We start from the raw sequence: 19645 nt of genomic DNA, 5'->3' as shown, positions 1-19645 counted from the left end.
AATAACATCTACCCTTAAACAAGGATCAACTCCATGATGTTTCTTCAAAGTCTGATTCAAATTAAATTTCACTTCCTCTTCTCCAACTTTTAATGTCAATCTACCATTCTTTACATCAATTATGGCCCCTGTTGTGGCTAAAAATGGCCTTCCCAAGATGATAGGTATGTGAATATCCTCTTCCATCTCAAGAACCACAAAATCCACAGGAATAAAAAAAATTTCCAACTTTTAAGGGCACATTTTCCAAAATTTCCACTGGATATTTGATAAATCTATCAGCTAGTTGCAAAGAAATGGTGGTGGGCTTCAAATCTCCTACCTTCAACTTTTCACAAATAGAGAGTGGCATCAAGCTTACACTAGCTCCAAGATCACACAATGCTTTTTCAATACTAGTATCCCTAATGTGACAAGGAATAGATAAACTTCCTGGATCCTTCAATTTTGGTGGAAGTTTATTCTGTAAGAAAGCACTACACTCCTCTGTTAATGCCACAGTTTCACAATCTTCTAATCTCCTCTTGTTTGACAAAATTTCTTTCAGGAATTTAGCATATGAGGGCATTTGATAAATTGCTTCTGTAAATGGAATGTTGATGTATAACTTCTTCAAAACTTTCAAAAATTTCCCAAACTGCTTATCTAGCTTAGCTTTCTGAAACTTCTGAGGATATGGCAATGGTGGCTTGTATGGTGGTGGAGGCACATACTTTTCCTCTTCTTCTTTTTCAACTTCCTTCTTGTTGTTTGCTTCCTCATTAACTTCATCATGATTCGAAGTGAATTCATTCTTGTCTTTATCTTCTTTCTTCTTTTCCTCTTTTACCTCATCTTTCTCTTCTTCTCCCACAATTTTTCCACTCCTTAGGATCACTGCCTTGCAATGTTCTCTAGGATTCTCTTGTTGACTTGGAAGTTTCTCTTGTGCTTTGCTAGAAGAACTTGCTTGTTGAGCTATTTGCTTTTCCAACATCCTGTTATGAGTGGCAAGCTGGTTTATCCTTGAAGTTAATTGTTGAATCATTTCTCCTTGTTTTTGTTGAGCAGTTAAGAAATTCTCCATCATAGACTTAAAAATTGAATCTTAGTCTGAAGACTGAACTGGTGGTTGTGGAATAGGTGCATTTTGATTCCTTTGTGGTGGAAATTCGGGTGGTACTCTGTTTTCTTTGAAAATTCTCATTGTTGTTCTTTGAAAATTAGGAGGTTGTTGATAATTCTGTTACTGCCCTTGTCGACCTCCCCAAGAAAAGTTAGGGTGGTTCCTCCATGCTAGATTATATGTAGCAGAAAAAGGATTACCAACTGGTTTCTGATTGTAATTCCCAACGAAATTAATTTGTTCATTTCCAAACTCTTGCCCATAGGAAGGAAAATCATTGATACAATGCATATTTCCCGTACCAACATCTTCTGTATGACTAGATCCTCCAATTGATGAGTCAACCTTCATGCTTAACTTATCCATTTTTCTCATCAACACATCAAATTTGGCATTGAACATACTCATGGCATCTAATTCATATACACCAGCTGGTAGCTTCTTCATGTCATTTCTTTCATAGCTCCATTAATAATTGTTGTAAGCAATTTTATCCAATGCTGAATAAGCTTCATCTTCTAACTTCTCCATAAGATCACCTCCTAAAGATGCATCAATTATACTTCTAATTGCTAGAGAAACACCATTGTAGAAATGTTGAACTAGCATCCATTTAGGGATTCCATGATGTGGACATCTCCTTTGAAGATCCTTATATCTCTCCCATGCTTCATAGAGACTTTCATCATCCCTTAGTTTGAAAGAAGTTAATTCATTTCTCAATTTTTCAGTCTTGCTAGGAGGAAAGTATTGAGCCAAGAAAGTTTGTGACAACTCATCCCAAGTAGTTATTGAACCGGGAGGTAATGAATGCAACCACTCCCTAGCACGATCCTTCAAAGAAAAGGAAATAATCTCAGCCGGATGGCATCATCTGACACTTCATTTATCTTTAGCATGTCACTAATCTCAAGAAAATGTGCAAGGTGCACTTGTGGACTCTCATTAGGACCCCCCCCCCCCCCCCCCCAAAAACTGTGATTGTTGAACCATTTGACAAAGTGAGGGCTTCAACTCAAAGTTGTTTGCTTCCACTCTAGGCCTTGTAATACTCGGTCTAAAATCTCCAAAATTAGGAAAAGTATGATCCTTAATTGATCGGTTGTTGCTCTTGATGTTGCTCTTGCTGTCTTTGAATTCTGAGTTCAGCTTTTCTTCTTTTAGATTCTGCTCTTAAAACTTTAGCTGTCTTTTCAATCTCATGATTAAAAATTAAATCAATTTCTGCACTTTTTGTTCTTCTCATATAAAAGATATGTACCTGAAAAACCAAAATAAGAAAATCTCAAAGTAAAATGATAAAAAAGAGAAATTAAAATAAAAAATAAAATGCCCAAATTAACCAAACAATCAATCGTCTAATATCAAACAAAACAAATCTCCGGCAACGGCGTCAAAAACTTGGTTGCGTACTCTGCAAGTATACGGGTCATTCAATTAGTAAAGAAAAGATATCGTCCCACAGAGATTTGTTGTTTGAGTACCAAACTATAAATGTCACGATTATTTGGGCTATCGATAATTTGTGTCAAAAATAAAGTAAAAGATGCAGCAAATTAAATTGAGAAAAATAAGAAAATTATAATGAATTAAGCAATTAAAATTCTAAGCACTATACTAATTTACTAAAATCTTAACAAGTAACAAAAGATTTAATTAATTAATGGTAAAAATTGATTTTAGAGTTGAGGTTCATGAAGTAAATTTCATTGGGATTTGAATAGGCAAAGCCAAGATTAAGGGAGATACAATTTTGAAGGAAGTTGATTTTGATCTCCTTTAATTTCTCTTTTAAGCAAACTAAAGAGTGTTTTAAAGGAAACTAAACCCCATTCTCATGCGATGTTTAATTACCCAAAACCCTTTAAGCATTTTAATCAACTTGAAAATTCCTCTTAACCCACTAGTTTATTTCTAACACTAGGTGATTAAGTTCATTATCTTGATTATCTATCATAGATTTTCACCTCTCGATCTTTCAATCTAAGATTAAGAATAAAACCCAAAGGGTACCAACAATGGGTATGTAAATAAGCACATAAGATAAGAATCAAAGCTTATATATAATAAAATTTGGTTAAAACCAGTCCAAATCCATAAATAAAACTTAAATCATTACACCCAACTCTGAAATCTTAAGTATCTACTCACTCATGCTTGTATTTATAAGTAGAAAATATGAAATAGAATAAGAAAACATGAAAATAAAACTAAAAATAAAAGAACCCAGAAGAAGAGAATTTAAATCTCTGAAAATGGAAGCTGGAAAACGTCACTCTGTAGGTGTTCTTCCTCCAAAAATGGCGTGATTCCCTCTTTCCACTCTCTTTTGATTTTTCTCTCTCTTTTTCCTTCTGATAAAAATGAGAATATGATGCTTATATATCCCTTCAAGGTTTGCCCTAAAAATAGTTTCTAAATGGATAAAGACAAAAGGTGTGAAAAGAAAAAATTTTTCCATGTCAGCAAATCTGCCTGCGCCATCTCACATGCCTCATATTGATTTAAGTTGTTTTCCACATGCCTCATGTTGATTCGGATGAGGAGCCTTTAGATTCTACACGACCAGCTACACGGGGCATGTGGGAGTCCCTGAAAGTCTTGGCGTGTTTTGGTCAAAAATCTCTGTTTACACAACCCGCTACACGGGGCATGTTAAAGCCCATGAAACTTCCACCGTGTTTTGTTCTGAAGTCTCTGTTTACATGACCCAATGTGAATTCACATGACTCATGTGGATTCCTGCTGTTTAACTCTTATCTTCACATGACCCTCAACACGGGGCATGTTGAGGCCCTTGAAAGTCTCGGCTGATCTTCTCTCCTTTAAGCAAATTTTCTTCACTTTTCATACTACTTTAAACTTTCAAATCACTTTGAATTTCTTCTACATGGACCTTTTTGCCTTTAAACCCTATTAAAACCTATCAAAAACATTAAAATTCCAAAAATCAAATATAATGAAACTAAAATTAACAAATTAATTAAAATAAGCATTAAAAGAATAAAATTACTAAACTAAAAAGGCAAAATGGATTCAAAACTATCCTAAAATATCTATATAAAATGCATTTATCAATATTATGAAAATAATAATAATAATAATAATCAGCGGCTTCCTATTATTGATTTCTTAGAATAGCAATTTTATGAGAAATAATTTTCTTTACTCTATCGAACAGAAATACTATTTTGCTTCTACAAAAGAATTGATGCGAATCAATGGCACAACTCAGTCCTCAGTTGCAAGCCACCTTGCTGAATCGATTGCAGGAGCCATGACAATCAGAGCTTTTGGGCTGGAAGACCGATTCTTTTTGAAGAATCTGGACCTCATTGACAGAAATGCAAGTCCATACTTTCACAATTTTTCTGCAAGCGAGTGGTTCATCCTCCGTTTGGAAATTTTATGTGCAATTGTTCTCTCATCTACAACACTTGCCATGGCTTTGCTTCAAGTTGGATCCTCCTCCTCTGGTCAGTAATTATAGTTAAACTCTATTAAAGACCCCAAACTAGCAACAGTAAAGGTCTTCAATTAAACACCTCTTTTTATTTGAACTGTCTCATGCTTGGCCTCCTTACCATTTTATGACCCTGAACTGGCAGTGATTTGCCTTTTGAACGCATCTTATCCCAATCTTGTCTCTGGCTTGAGCAATTTCAATCATTCTGTGAAGTTCAGGACATACTCCCATGTTCTTAAAGTTTCAGTTCAAAAATTTCTAACAAATCTATTGACTAAAAATAATTTGTTGACAGGGATTATTGGAATGGAGATGTCATATGGCCTTTCATTAAACATATTCCTTGTCGTTTCCCTCCAGCTCCAATGCTTGCTGGCTAATCTAATTGTTTCTGTAGAGAGGCTGGAACAATATATGCATATTCCTAGTGAAGCTCCTGAAATAATAGAGAGCAACCGACCTGAGCCTAATTGGCCTGCTGTTGGCAAAGTGGAAATACATAACGTGAAGGTAAACATGGAAAGCAAGTATACCCTATCTATTCAGAGCATAAATTTCTGTTGTTACTCATATCTCATGACAAAAAACAGGTTAGATATCGGCCCAATGCTCCACTAGTTCTCCACGGTATATGTTGCACTATTGAAGGAGGATACAAAATTGGGATAGTTGGCAGAACTGGAAGTGGAAAGACAACTCTCATCAGTGCTTTGTTTCGTCTGGTAGAGGCTACAGAAGGAGAAATACTTGTAGATGGTCTCAACATCTCCACAATTGGGCTTCATGATTTAAGATCTCATTTGGCAATCATCCCGCAAGATCCAACTCTTTTTGTTGGCTCTGTGAGGTACAACTTGGACCCATTACTGGAGCATACAGATCAAGAAATATGGGAGGTAAAGTGTATCTTTACCAGCCCGCTATTACTCACAATTTAAGTCTTTAACAGTCTCTAACTTGTCTAATGAATGTGTGAAAGGTTCTTGAAAAGTGTCAACTTCGAGCAGTCATTCAAGAAAAAGAAGATGGTCTGAATTCCGTAGGTGAGAATTTTAGTTTGAACAGATGCTATCCATGGGTTCTAAGAATTTGTTACGACATTAAAATCCACCATTGCAGTTGCACAAGATGGATCTAACTGGAGCATGGGACAGCGGCAACTATTTTGTCTAGGACGAGCATTACTAAAGAGAAGGAGGATAGTAGTGCTTGACGAAGCCACTGCATCAATTGATAATGCAACAGACTCTATCCTTCAAAAAACCATAAGAAAGGAATTCACAGAATGCACTGTAATCACTGTGGCTCATAGAATACCAACTGTGATGGACTGCACCATGGTGCTTTCCATTAGCGATGGTGAGTTATTTACCATGCATGCAGGACTCATTATTTCCCAAAATTTTCATAGAATTTTTGGGCTAATTAATATCATTATCTGATACCAATACTTAAATTAACAGGGAAACTGATAGAGTACGATGAGCCATTGAAGCTGATGAGCAGGGAAGGGTCACTATTTGGGCAGCTTGTGAGGGAATATTGGTCTCGCACCTCAAACAGCAGCAACTAGTTAGAAGATTGGCAACAATAACCATGGCAGCTAAAAGAAAATGATTTGGCAGTTTGATATACGCTTTTAGTTTATTTTTTACTTTTCATGTTTTATTTCTTCTTTGCAGGTTCTTTGGTTGTAGTGAATTGGGCTAGTTAAGATAGATAAATCTCTGACTTGAATATTAATTTTAATTCTGGAATAGCTCTTTTATCACTTGTTTGAAATTTTAAGTTAAAAGGGCTTAGTTAACTATATTTTGTCAAATTTCATTAGAATTTTTTTTTATTTAATCAATTATTAAATTAATTAATTATTGCATTAAATTTATATTTTTATATTCTAAAATTTAAATTTTATATTTCTTTTATTTATTTAATTATATTATAATTTTTATATAGTTATTTTATATTAAAAATTTAATTTATAATACAATTTTTTAAGAAAACAATAACTATTTTCTATAATATTAATATAATAACATTGAAAAAAAAAATAATTAATAAGTCAATAATTCATGTGTCAGCTTTTAGGAAAAATTTAGCATACTTTTAACAGTGTAGCCATCCATTATATCCTCTATTACTTGTTTTTTGGTACTATTACATGTTAAAAAAAATTAAATCATTGTATCTATGCACATAAAATAAAATTTAATAATCACTTATATATTTATATATTTAAATTATAAAAATAACTTAAATAAAAATTTATAAAAATAAAACTAAAACCAAATGAAATTTTCTAGCACTACTGTCTCCCTATTTTCTTCTCCAACTCTGACATACATCTCCACCGTCATGTGAATGCTCCACCTCCTTTCTTAACTTATGCTATCACAGCCATTTCCTCCATACCCCACCACCACCATCACCTAGTTCTCTCTATGGTGAAGTGAAAGATCTTTCACCATAGGGGAACATGACAGATGGGAACGAGTGGAGCGAGAGCAAAGCAAGTACCAATGGTGGGACTTGGTTCCATTATAGGTAAAATCGTCCATCAATAGGCTTACCATTCTGGGTTAAAGGACTTCAGTTTTTGACAACTTGGCTTTGATAAGAAAGCAGCTAAGCCACGGCAAATGTAGCGGCACTCGATTCGTGTAAAACTTCGTGTATTATATGCGTTATTGATATATTATTTAATTGAATAAAAATATTCATTCAAAAATATTTTAAGAATAGTTTGTAAAAAAATTGTAAAAATATTAAAAAATAAATATAAAGAATAAATATAAATTGAAAATGAATATAAAGAATAAATAATAAAATGTAATTATTTTAAATTAAAAATAAGGTTAAGATTATTTTGATCTCCCAAATCGAATAAAATTTAGATGGAGTAATGCAACTATCTAAAACGATTGTGATGTATACCTTAAAATAATCCCCACATTTTTTTTTTTATCATGGCACAACAAATTAAGCAATCCAAATTTGCAATTAATTAAATAAAATTCTGGTCCCACTTTTTGAAAAAAATGGAAGGGGTTACATCACTAATCATTCAAGGCACAATTTTCTTGCACTACTAAGAGCATGGACTGCTCTGTCAGGTTACAAAACCATAGTTGCAGGGCAAGAGAACATAAAGACCACTAAATTCTTGAGGTAAGAACGAGAAGAGGCTGAGTTATGTTATTTGATACATATTCTGTAATGGTTGTTTGCAGCTTATTGTGTTCTTTTTATCCTTCATTTAACATGTATTGGTTGTTAACACCCTTTGAAATTCGCAGATTTATCAAGCTGTTGAGAAGCAACATGGAGAAAGGTTTTTGGAATGTATTCTGTAATGGTTCTGAATGTTCTAGTGATGCTGCGAAAAAATGTGGTTCTGGATTTGATGAATTAATCAACCCATATTCGTATATCAATCACATTTTCATCATTTCTGTTGATATTCTAATTTTGTTGATCGTCTTTTCTGTCTTCATATATAAATCAGTGTCAACGAAGACTGTTAAAGCTCCATCTCAGTGTCAACATTTCTCTCCATTGCTATATGTTTCAGCCATCTTCAATGGCTTTTTGGGTTTGGTTTACTTGGGCTTGGGAATATGGATTATTGCTGAGAAACTTCATAAAGATCATAGCGTTATGTCGGTGCATGGATGGCCAGTAATGTTATTCCAGGGATTCACATGGTTCCTGCTGAATTTAACAGTAAGCCAACAGAAACTGTTCTTTCCACATGTTGCAGCTGTGAAGCTTTGTTCGATCGTCGCCTTCTTGTTGTCTGGATTTATCTGCATTTCATCTTTTTGGGAAGCTATTATGGATTATACTTTGTTGGGTCAGTTGCTTGTGGATTTTCTTTCCTTTCCTGGAGGTATTCTGTTTTTATTCTGTTGTTTCAAGGGACATACTTATACAGGCGCTGATTCAGGAATCAACAATGATGCTTCCTACAAACCATTGCCAAGTAAGGAAGCAAAGGCTACTGATGAAATGAGTTCAAATGCGAATGTTACTTCTTTTGCCAAATCTGGATTTTTTAGTCAATTGTCATTTTTGTGGTTAAATCCATTGATGAAGAAAGGTAAAGAAAAGATACTTGATGATGAAGATATTCCAGCATTAAGGCAGGTAGATCACGCAAGGACTTGCTACTTAGCATATATGGAGCAAATGAGAAGACAGAAAAAGAAAGGGTTATCTGAGTCCCCTTCAATTTTGTCAGTGATAATTTCTTTGCACTGGAAAGAAATTTTGATCTCCGGATTATTTGCACTAACCAGGGTGCTCACCATGTCTTCTGGCCCTCTGTTTTTAAAAGCCTTCATTGAGGTTTATGAAGGCAATGGAGCTTTTACATATGAAAGTTATGCACTAACAGTTGGACTGTTTCTGGCAAAATGCTTAGAGTCTCTATCAGAGAGGCAATGGCACTTCCGAACTAGACTTATTGGGATCCAAGTGAGATCCATGTTATCTGCAGCTATCTGTCAAAAGCAACTACGACTCTCCAGTGCTGCAAAGGCAACTCATTCTCCTGGTGAAATAGTGCACTATGTTACTGCTGATGCTTATAGAATTGGCGAATTCCCTTATTGTTTTCATCAGATATGGACAACTAGTGTCCAGTTGTGTCTCACATTAGCTATCGTCTACTATACAGTGGGGTTGGCAACTATTGCATCTGTTATTGCCATGACAGTTGTTGTGTTTGCAAGTTATCCATTCATTAAGTTGCAGCTTAATTATCAAAGAAAGCTCATGGCAGCACAAGGTAAGAGGTTGAAGGCCATCACAGAGGCACTTGCAAATATGAAGATCTTGAAGTTATATGCTTGGGAGGCACATTTCAAGAATCATTTAAAGGGTGTAAGAAAAGAAGAACTTCAGTGGATATCAGGAATCCTGTTAGAAAAGGCTTACCATCTGATTTTATTTTGGTCATATCCTGTTCAGGTTCCTGCTATAACTTTCTGGACATGCTACTACCTTGGCATACCACTCTCTGCAAGTAGTGTATTCACATTTATGGCAAGTCTGCTCAATGTACAGGAATCAATTAAGGTGATCCCTGATGTTGTGGGAACCTTCATTGAAGCAAAGGTTTCATTGGATCGAATTGTGAAGTTTCTTGAAACACCAGAATTGAACAACAATACAAGAAGGAAGTGCAACGGCAACGAGCTCAATCAGTCCATTTTTATCAGATCCACTGAAATTTCATGGGAAACTGATTCTTTGACCAAGGCTACATTAAGGAACATAAATTTAGAGGTTAAAGTAGGAGAAAAGGTTGCTATTTGTGGGGAGGTTGGCTGTGGAAAATCAACCCTTTTAGCTGCCGTGCTTGGGGAAGTTCCAAAAATTAATGGAACAGTAAGTGCAGATAAACTCCAATTTTGGACATCTTATGTTTGAGTTCTGTCATTTAATAGCACAGGTGAAAGGAGACACAAACGATTTTGAAAGTATCACTATCACGTCTCAATTTATTTATAGGGTGTCTAGAAAAAAAAATCTGCAAATTATTGTTATATTTCCCTTTCTTAATTGTACATGTGAATTTTCTTGGTAGATAGTTCTGTTTATGGAATGGGAAAAATATTGAAATGAACTGCTTGCTTCCAAAGTCTTTGCATTCTAAACATGCGTTGACAAACAAAAAACCATAAAAAAGTCTTACTAAAAGCTTTTAAGTCTATATTTTACAGGTTCAGGTTTATGGAAAGATAGCATATGTTTCTCAGACTGCATGGATCCAAAGTGGGACCATACAAGAAAATATTCTGTTTGGCTCTGAAATGGATCCAATTAGATACCATGATGTGCTAAAGAGGTGTTCCCTGGTGAAGGACCTTGAGATGCTTCCTCTTGGGGACCTCACTCAGATTGGGGAAAGAGGTGTTAATCTGAGTGGCGGACAGAAACAGCGGGTTCAACTTGCACGTGCACTGTATCAAGATGCAGATGTGTATCTCTTGGATGATCCCTTTAGTGCTGTTGATGCGCATACAGCAACCACCCTATTTGATGTAGTGCAATTTTCATCTCTATTCGATCTGATTTCCTAGTGATGTGATTCTTTTATTGACTAAAAGTTTGGAATGTTTCAGGACTGTGTGATAGGTGGTTTGTCTCAAAAGACAGTTTTACTTGTGACCCACCAAGTTGACTTCCTTCCAGCTTTTAATTCTATTTTGGTTAGCTGCTATCCCTCCATTATCCTATTCAATCCCTTAAGTTGTAAACTAGACTTACATTTCTATTAGCATATTGGATTCAGTAATCTGACAGATACTAAATCGATAAATCCAAACAATCGGTTCACATGAATATCATTTTCTTGACAGTTAATGTCTGCAGGAAAAATCATCAGAGCAGCTAATTATGATCAGCTTTTCGCTTGCAGTCAAGAATTCCAAGACCTTGTCAATGCACGCAAGAACGTAGTTGGTTATGAGAGGCACGTTGATCATCCTCCTTGCAAAAGAGCTACAGCTGCCAAAGATGAAATCCAAGAAATTCATGTTAAAGAACAGTTAATAAAACCTTTAGGGGATCAATTGATTGAGCAAGAAGAAAAAGAGACAGGGGACACTGGTTTCAAGCCCTACTTGCAATACTTGAGTCATGACAAGGGCTTTCTGTACTTCTCTTTGTCAATCATATCCCACATAATGTTTGTGCTTGGGCAAATGGCACAGAGCTATTGGTTTGCTGCTAACATCCAGAATACTCACATTAGCATAATTCTCTTGCTTGGAGTTTACACAACAATCGGTTGTATTGTTGAAATCTTTTTATTCTTCAGATTCTTCTCCATAGTTCTATTAGGTTGTGGAGCATCAAAATCTATTTTCTCTACACTGCTGACCTCTATTTTCAGAGCACCAATTTCCTTTTATGACTCAACGCCTATGGGAAGGATACTCAGTCGAGTAAGAAACAAGAAATTATAATTATGTTGCCATGCCTAAAAAACATTAATAGGACTCACGTATGCTTTTGTTCTTGTAGGTATCATCTGATTTGGGTATCACTGACCTTGATGTGGCTTTCACAATGTCATTTACTTCAGGCACAACCATCATTGCATGCTCCAACTTTGCAGTATTGACTTATTTTATGTGGCCAGTCTTATTTGTCATCATTCCCATAGTTTATTTAAGTATCCTCTTGCAGGTAAAAGAAGCACCAACATCTGGAAATTGTTGTTTGTCTTCGTTATTCCAATTGTTCATATAAGTATAATCTTGGAGGGATTGAATATATTATGGTTCTCTGCCAAAGAACAAAAGATTGTCTGCATGACTACATTCCCTAGCTCAGTTTTTGGTAACAAAGGATATTAGTATTTATGATTCCATTGAACTAGAGTCCTAGGAAGAACTCCAGAAAGAATTAACACATTTTTACAGAAACATGCAATATTTTTTAGTCTCCAGTCTGAAACTTTTACCATTCCATTAACAATGACCCTTCTGCCTCCGCTATCAACGCTGTGACCATTTAGTACATTACCATGCTTGTTTAAGCTGCTGATCTTGCTAAATGTTGGCTCCAAATCCACTCTATTGATACTTAGCAGCAGCTGTTGCTTCCATAAACATCAGTACTTCCGTATAATGATTTCTTAGAGGCACAAATTCTTGAAAGATAATTTTCCCAAATTTGCTTTTATTTTTGACAATAGAGACGCTATTTCGCTTCTACAAAAGAGTTGATGCGAATCAATGGCACCACTAAGTCCTCAGTTGCAAGCCACCTTGCTGAATCGATTGCAGGAGCCATGACAATCAGAGCTTTTGGGCAGGAAGAAAGATTCTTTTCAAAGAATCTGGACCTTATTGACAAAAATGCAAGGCCGTACTTCCATAACTTTTCTGCTAGTGATTGGTTGATCCTACGTCTGGAATTACTAAGTGCAATTGTTCTCTTATCTAGTACATTTTCCATGGCTTTGCTCCATCTCGGAGCGTCTGATTCAGGTAAGTTATCAGTCTTAGTCATTAAATTATTTCTCAATGTCAAAATATCAGTCTTAATCATTAAATTATTTCTCAATGTCAAAATATATAATGTTCTCTTGCACTTTGTGACCTTGATTCCAAGTGATTTTCCTAACTTTAGTTCTTATACATTCATGCTTCAAAAACAGACAAAATTAAACTCCCCAGGCCAGCAGCTGTCTAGGCCTTTGCTTAAAAGTCACTGTTCACCGTGCTTTATTTGAATTATATAGCTCTCTTGGCCTGGTTTCCCATTTTTTATTGAACCGCTCCAGCTTATTGGTCTGTCTTTCATGATAAGCTATTTTGCTATATCTTGCAGCCCTCCATGTTTCTATGCATAGTTATCTAACAGGCCTTTTGGTTTTTTGATAATTTGATGTTAGGGTTTATTGGAATGAGCCTGTCATATGGCCTGTCATTGAATACAATTTTCGTCATGTCCATCCAGCTCCAATGCTTGCTGTCAAATTTAATTATTTCTGTAGAGAGGCTGGAACAATACATGCATATTCCTAGTGAAGCTCCAGAAGTAATAGAGAGTAACCGACCTGAGCCTAATTGGCCTGCCTTTGGTAAAGTGGAAATATGTAATCTGAAGGTAAACATTGTAACCAATTATGCCTTCGTGTTCACAGCACAAAGAAGTATGATTGCTTAAAAATGAATGACTTGAAGCAGGTTAGATATCGTCCAAATGCACCGCTAGTTCTTCAGGGGATAACCTGCACAATTGAAGGAGGTCAGAAAATTGGGATAGTTGGCAGAACTGGAAGTGGGAAGACAACTCTCATCAGTGCATTGTTTCGTCTGGTGGAGCCTACAGAGGGAAAAATAATTATAGATGACCTTAACATTTCCACAATAGGGCTTCATGACCTGAGATCTCATGTTGCAATTATCCCACAAGATCCAACACTCTTTGTTGGTTCTGTGAGATACAATCTAGACCCCTTATCAAAGCATATGGATCAAGAAATATGGGAGGTAAGGCTTCTTCTTAACATACAAGATGCATATTCTTTGATTTATCCAGGCGATATTATGATCAACTACTTCTGTGATCTTCCTTTGCAAGAAAAACAGAATGCTTACAGTATGTCAACCAAGTCTAACCTATTTGTTGTAATGAATGTGAGAAAGGTTCTTGAAAAGTGTCATCTTCGAGCAGCCATTCAAGAACAAAAAGAGGGTCTGAACTCTCTGGGTGAGAATTATAGTATGAAGAAGAAATTTTTTTTTTTTAAAATAAACAATAGTCAAAAAATTTGCTTATCGCACAAACATACATATCTCAACTGTAGTTGCACAAGATGGAGCTAACTGGAGCATGGGACAGCGACAATTGTTTTGTCTGGGACGTGCATTACTACAGAGAAGCAGGATACTGGTGCTTGATGAAGCAACTGCATCCATAGACAACGCAACAGATTCTATCCTTCAGAAAACCATAAGAACAGAGTTTGCGGACTGCACTGTATTAACTGTAGCTCACAGAATACCAACTGTTATGGACTCTGACATGGTGCTTGCCATGAGTGATGGTGAGAAATAATGCCTATCCTATATTTTTGGCACTTAATCAGGTTCAGAATTTTCATAAATTTTCCTGACAGGGTAAGTAGAGAGAATACCAACTAATAGAACAGTGTTTTTTAATTTAATAGGGAAATTGGCCGAGTATGATGAGCCATTGAAGTTGATGAATAAAGAGGGGTCGCTATTTGGGCAGCTTGTGAGGGAATACTGGTCTCGAACTACAAGCTGCAGCAGCTTCTCAGAAGATTGGTGACTAAGACTGGTAGCTATGGAAAATGATATTGCAGCTTACAGTATGATATGACGCTTTCCCCTGAAATTGGAATATGATATGTGATCTTTCTAAAAATTACTTCTTGGAAGCATCCGAGATTTCTTTTTCTCATTCTCTTTAATTCATATAAGATTTATATTTTAATGAATGAATGAACAGCTAGTTGCGTAAGAGCAAGTAATTAGAAATTAGAGCATTCCAAATGAGACCACCACGTTTTTGTCCGCACATGCGATGTTGTTGGGCGTGATTTATTTGAAAATATTCTCTTTTGACTTTCATAGTCTGACCACCTAAACGCCGTCGTATATACATTTACAGTTGTGCCCTTAGGAATCATCGACGGTCACGGCACCCTCTGGTTGGTAGTTCAGCCACTGCGCACTCTGAACTCTTCTCTCCCTACCCTTTCACTATCTCGACGAGTCCGCCATTTTCATTTCTTCTCTCTACCAATCCTGATTATATATCTCCTCCTCTTCCTTCACCAACACCACCTCTCTCTCTCTCTCTCTCTCTCTGCCAAAACCCACTTCTCTTTTTATCTATGGAGGCCTCTATAGTTCTCTCTCGCATAGGCCTCGCTGGCCTTGCTGTCATGGGTCAGAATCTGGCCCTCAATATCGCTGAGAAGGGCTTCCCCATCTCCGTATACAACCGGACTGCCTCCAAGGTTGATGAGACCATCCACCGCGCCCACAACGAGGGACAGTTCCCTTTATCTGGCCACTACACTCCTCGTGATTTTGTTCTTTCTATTCAGCGGCCTAGATCCGTCATCATCCTGGTCAAAGCCGGCGCCCCTGTTGACCAGACCATAGCAGCTTTGTCGGAGCACATGGAGGCTGGTGATTGTATCATTGATGGTGGTAACGAGTGGTATCAGAACACTGAGCGGCGAATCCACGAAGTTAACGAAAAGGGCATTCTTTATTTGGGCATGGGTGTGTCTGGCGGAGAGGAAGGTGCCCGTCACGGTCCGTCTTTGATGCCTGGTGGATCTTTTGAAGCGTATAATAATATTAAGGATATATTGCAGAAAGTAGCTGCCCAGGTAGAAGATGGTCCGTGTGTCACTTATATTGGTGAAGGGGGTTCAGGGAATTTTGTTAAGATGGTGCATAATGGGATAGAGTACGGTGATATGCAGCTGATTTCGGAGGCCTACGATGTGTTAAAGAATGTGGGCGGATTGTCCAACACGGAATTAGCGGAGATTTTCACAGAGTGGAACAAAGGAGAGCTGGAGAGCTTTCTGATTGAGATTACATCGGATATTTTCAGAGTTAAGGATGATCATGGAGAGGGGGAATTAGTGGATAAGATTTTGGATAAGACCGGAATGAAAGGAACTGGGAAATGGACCGTGCAGCAAGCTGCAGAGCTTTCTGTTGCGGCACCAACCATTGCTGCTTCTTTGGATTGTAGGTACTTGAGTGGATTGAAAGAGGAGAGAGAAAGCGCAGCCGAGGTTTTGAAGGAGGCTGGATTAAAGGAGGAAGTGGGGTCTGTTAAGAGTGGTATCGATAAGAAGAGGTTGATTGATGATGTGAGGCAAGCATTGTATGCTTCCAAGATTTGTAGTTACGCCCAAGGGATGAACTTGTTGAGGGCTAAGAGTAATGAGAAGGGGTGGAATTTGAATTTGGGGGAGTTGGCCAGGATTTGGAAAGGTGGCTGTATTATAAGGGCAGTGTTTTTGGATAGGATTAAGAAGGCTTATCAGAGGAATCCCAATTTGGCTAGCTTAGTTGTGGATCCTGAATTTGCTGGGGAGATGGTGCAGAGGCAAGCAGCATGGAGAAGAGTTGTGGGTTTGGCTATTTCAGCAGGGATTAGCACACCGGGAATGTGTGCCAGTCTTGCTTACTTTGACACTTATAGGCGCGCTAGGCTACCTGCCAATCTCGTTCAGGCCCAGAGGGACTTGTTTGGAGCACATACTTATGAAAGGATTGATCGCCCAGGGTCATTCCATACTGAGTGGACAAAACTTGCTCGCAAGAGCAGTGCTGGTGTTGGTGCTTTCAACTGAGTTTTTCATGGTTTGGTTGCTTCTATGTTTCAATTTGGTGTTGATGATGTTTCTTTTTGAATTAGGGCTGTATGTCTCATTCAGGATTCTCTTGCCTAGGCGGAGCAATGATTGTTTAACCTCACAGTTTTTACTTTTAATAAGAAATTCATGCCTTTTGGGATCTATAAGGTGCTTCCCTTTGAACTAGACAGGATAGAGTTCTCTTTTTTTTTAATACTAATCCTTTGCTTCTTCTCAATAATCTTACCATCCCTTTTGTGGCTATTTCATTTGGAGCGCAATGGGGCATATGCTTGAGATGCAACTTCCATACTTGTGTAGTGCTGTAATATTTTTCTTATCCATATTTGTGTAGTGCTGTAATATTTTTCTTAGGCAAATATGTTAGGAAGTTTCTTGTTACTTGCAAACCTAGTTTGTGTTTAAAAAAAATAATAAATAATAGAGAAGAACGAGGTTGGCTTTATCAGAATTCAAGCCTTGCTGGTTAATCATTCCTATTCAATATCAAGTGACCATCATGAGATTCTTCCTTGTTGTAGCCTAATGCAGAAATTCTTTCCATGCGAAGTTTTAGCTTTCATTTACCATATATTGCGCTCGTAATTTGATGATATTAATAGCTAAGCAGGATGTTAATTATTGGTAAAAGTTAAAATATGTGTGAAGTTAATGTCGATTTTTTTTTTTTTTTTAAAAAAGAAAGGGATATTCTGTTGTTCTCATCAATTTCTTCTGTAGTTTAGATATGAAGCATTGTAGATTTTTAGGTATAAGTTGATTCTGAAGTTGAAGTGGAGACCACTTCTTGTTAAGTGTAGAATGCTGCGACTTTATTGGGATGGCTAGTAGAAGGCTGGTGCTGACTTTGGTCATCATTAAGGGACAAATGTAACTACGAGCCTTACTAGCAAACCTAGAAACATAGAAATTTAAATGCATGCTTTCACTGCCTTCTCAAAGAAATTGCCAATTCCTTTTTGTTTGTTGATCCACTGGTTAGATGTTAAGCTGCTGTGCTCAGGGGGGCTTGAAACTGCAGTGCAATGAGAAGGGTATGCTATAATGCTGGATATCATGAAAAGCATTAACCATACGAAATTGAAGGATCATGAGCACAATTACCTGAATAGCTTTAAATGATGCGTCCTGTTTCTTGAATTTTGCTGAGAACTTGCGCAGGAATATCTTTCATATTCCCGGCATCCTTTCTCTATTGATATTTTATTCATTTCAATTCCACTGCCTTGAGCTACAGAACCTAGTCTGCAAAGAAATACTGTGACGCCAGTGTTTAGAGGCTGTATGCAAATTCACACCAGCCATGTTTTTAATCTTAACAAGTTCATGTAGAATTCTATATATTTGATTCCATGGATTAATTATCCTTCAACCAAATGTGAATTGCATTAATAATGGTTTATTAAAATTAATCTTCTAATTAGACTAATGCGAAGTACAATTCAGACGTTCAAGCAATCGAACATCTTTTCCGTAGTGGCCTCAACATTCCACAAATCCCGAATCCCAGTCAGATGTTCAGGCAATCGAACGTATTATCTGTAGAAAGATTTTATCAAACCTCGCATTTGAACCAAAAAACGAAAGAAGGAGAAGACGAGAGGAAGGAGACTAGAATCCAGAGGGATAAACATAGATGATCAGGAAGGAAGAACGCAAAAAAAGAGCAAAGGAAAGCTATGGAAAACCTCCACTCTCAATGGTTGGCTGAGTTCTTGTTACTGTTGCAGATGGCATTTTACTACTACCAACCCATATGGTTTCAAGAACCAAATCTTCATCAGCTTGTCTTTCCATTACTTGAATCTTCTGGGTCTTCAAAAGTTTCTTAGACGCCAACCCAAAATATCCCACCAAAGTGAGTCCACCTAGTCCAAGCACAAACCCTATAATCCACAAATAAAATAGTCTCCGCTTCCTAGTGCCCTGTCCTTTCCTCTCCACTGGAACCACAATGGAGAAGTGACCCTGATCATGAGAGTAACATACACTAAGCTGATTCATTTCACTAAGGTGAACTGTCCCATTTTCACTAAATGCTACGCATTGAGCTCCTGAGATCCTGCTCTCAGGTAATGTCAAGTCGGAAAAATGAATCACTATACTCCTCCCTCTTGTATTGAGACTAATCTTCTCGAGACTCCTGGCTCTTGCATTTGATGCATTAAAAACCATGAAACCAACAACAGAGGTTACCATTGAGTAGCCTGGAACACTGTAATAGTGAGAAGACCAGTTACCCAAGTCCTGGTAGACTATAGCCAACCTCTTCACATGAGGCATTGTCCTGGTTCTCGATGGAATTTGAAAGTTAGTAAAATTAGCACCAATGTTCCACAATCTCCGGCTTCTGAGACGAACAATCGAAACCTCCATGCCTGACAGATTAGCAGGGAGAAAAGCTCTGTATAGAGCACCAGTCTGCGGCCGGTTCTGGACCAGAGACTTGAAAGCAGAATCCTGAAGAAAAGCATCCAAAGAATCAGTAGTATGGTTGTGTAAGCTGTCCGCAGAAGGTGAAAAATATAAGCTGAGAACCAACCAGATAATACTCAACCTCATGCTGGTTTTTTGCCCAATAAACAGCAATCCTTCTAGTCCCTAATCAGAAAAATGTCTTGTGTTTGATCACTAGAGCCGCGAAGAAGGGTCTATACACTATAGTTAGTATAAAGACAACATTGGAAACTTAATTAGCATTTTTGTTGAATGATGATGATTGTCTATGCATGCTTAAGGTGGGACCCTACTAGGAAAGAACTGGAAGTCATTGCAGTTGACTTAAGGCTGCAGTGTGAGTTGGCTTCTTTTTATATTGGATGATGCTATCACATTTTGATGTTAATCACCCATCTTAAACGTTCGGAAAAAGAAAATGGCAGAATCTTAGCCCATAACATGCGGGGAGCACTATTCGTATTATTAGCACAACAAAGATCCATTGATTGCTTTCCTTAATGTGGAAGCAACTGAGGTTATGGCTTGATAGAAGAGTCCTTTAATTGACGCATTTAACAATCATAGCAAATGCTTTGTCTTGATTTGTATTCTCAATCAGTCAATCTAATCCAGCATTAGTTTTACACACGTTGTAGGATCATGCCCTTGGAGCCTACTACACTTCCTGAGCCTGAGCCTGAGCCTGAGCCTGAGCCTGAGCCTGAACCGAGTAGGACCC

At 37.3% G+C, this 19645-nt stretch overlaps 3 protein-coding genes and 1 non-coding gene across 4 annotated transcripts in view; 3 read left to right on the top strand and 1 right to left on the bottom strand.

The window, feature by feature from the left end:
• LOC110656179 (uncharacterized) overlaps positions 1–14514 on the top strand; it is a 51699-nt gene extending 37185 nt beyond the window's left edge. Inside the window, 19 exon segments of the mRNA XM_058138505.1 lie at positions 4287–4581; positions 4867–5081; positions 5162–5467; positions 5551–5614; positions 5691–5930; positions 6035–6136; positions 6254–6261; positions 7042–7115; positions 7617–7739; positions 7868–9962; positions 10298–10786; positions 10937–11524; positions 11604–11768; positions 12280–12574; positions 12982–13196; positions 13277–13582; positions 13682–13802; positions 13900–14139; positions 14263–14514. Coding sequence (XP_057994488.1) covers positions 4287–4581; positions 4867–5081; positions 5162–5467; positions 5551–5614; positions 5691–5930; positions 6035–6136; positions 6254–6261; positions 7042–7115; positions 7617–7739; positions 7868–9962; positions 10298–10786; positions 10937–11524; positions 11604–11768; positions 12280–12574; positions 12982–13196; positions 13277–13582; positions 13682–13802; positions 13900–14139; positions 14263–14387 — 6066 coding nt within the window. The 3' untranslated portion in view covers positions 14388–14514.
• Positions 1725–1831, top strand: LOC131175053 (small nucleolar RNA R71). The gene has a single exon (XR_009145213.1). It is a non-coding gene; the product is annotated as a small nucleolar RNA R71 (small nucleolar RNA).
• A 226-nt stretch (positions 14515–14740) lies between the features above and the next one.
• Positions 14741–16613, top strand: LOC110656284 (6-phosphogluconate dehydrogenase, decarboxylating 3, chloroplastic). Its single transcript, XM_021812952.2, has one exon. It carries the CDS (start codon positions 14956–14958, stop codon positions 16441–16443), a length of 1488 nt encoding a protein of 495 aa, XP_021668644.2. The 5' UTR covers positions 14741–14955; the 3' UTR covers positions 16444–16613.
• Positions 16614–17441: 828 nt separating this feature from the next.
• Positions 17442–19222, bottom strand: LOC110656283 (uncharacterized). Its single transcript, XM_021812951.2, has one exon. It carries the CDS (start codon positions 19027–19029, stop codon positions 18145–18147), a length of 885 nt encoding a protein of 294 aa, XP_021668643.1. The 5' UTR covers positions 19030–19222; the 3' UTR covers positions 17442–18144.
• Between the last annotated feature and the right edge of the window lie 423 nt (positions 19223–19645).

This window comes from Hevea brasiliensis, chromosome 16, assembly GCF_030052815.1.
Source record: "Hevea brasiliensis isolate MT/VB/25A 57/8 chromosome 16, ASM3005281v1, whole genome shotgun sequence".
NCBI classification, from domain to species: Eukaryota; Viridiplantae; Streptophyta; class Magnoliopsida; order Malpighiales; family Euphorbiaceae; genus Hevea; species Hevea brasiliensis.
Note: the sequence above shows the minus strand (reverse complement) of the source record. Positions and strands in the feature narration are given on the sequence as shown.

Excerpts from the sequence above, each read along its gene's own strand:
- LOC110656284 (XM_021812952.2), top strand. The coding sequence starts at position 14,956 with ATGGAGGCCTCTATAGTTCTCTCTCGCATAGGCCTCGCTGGCCTTGCT.
- LOC110656283 (XM_021812951.2), bottom strand. The coding sequence starts at position 19,029 with ATGAGGTTGAGTATTATCTGGTTGGTTCTCAGCTTATATTTTTCACCT.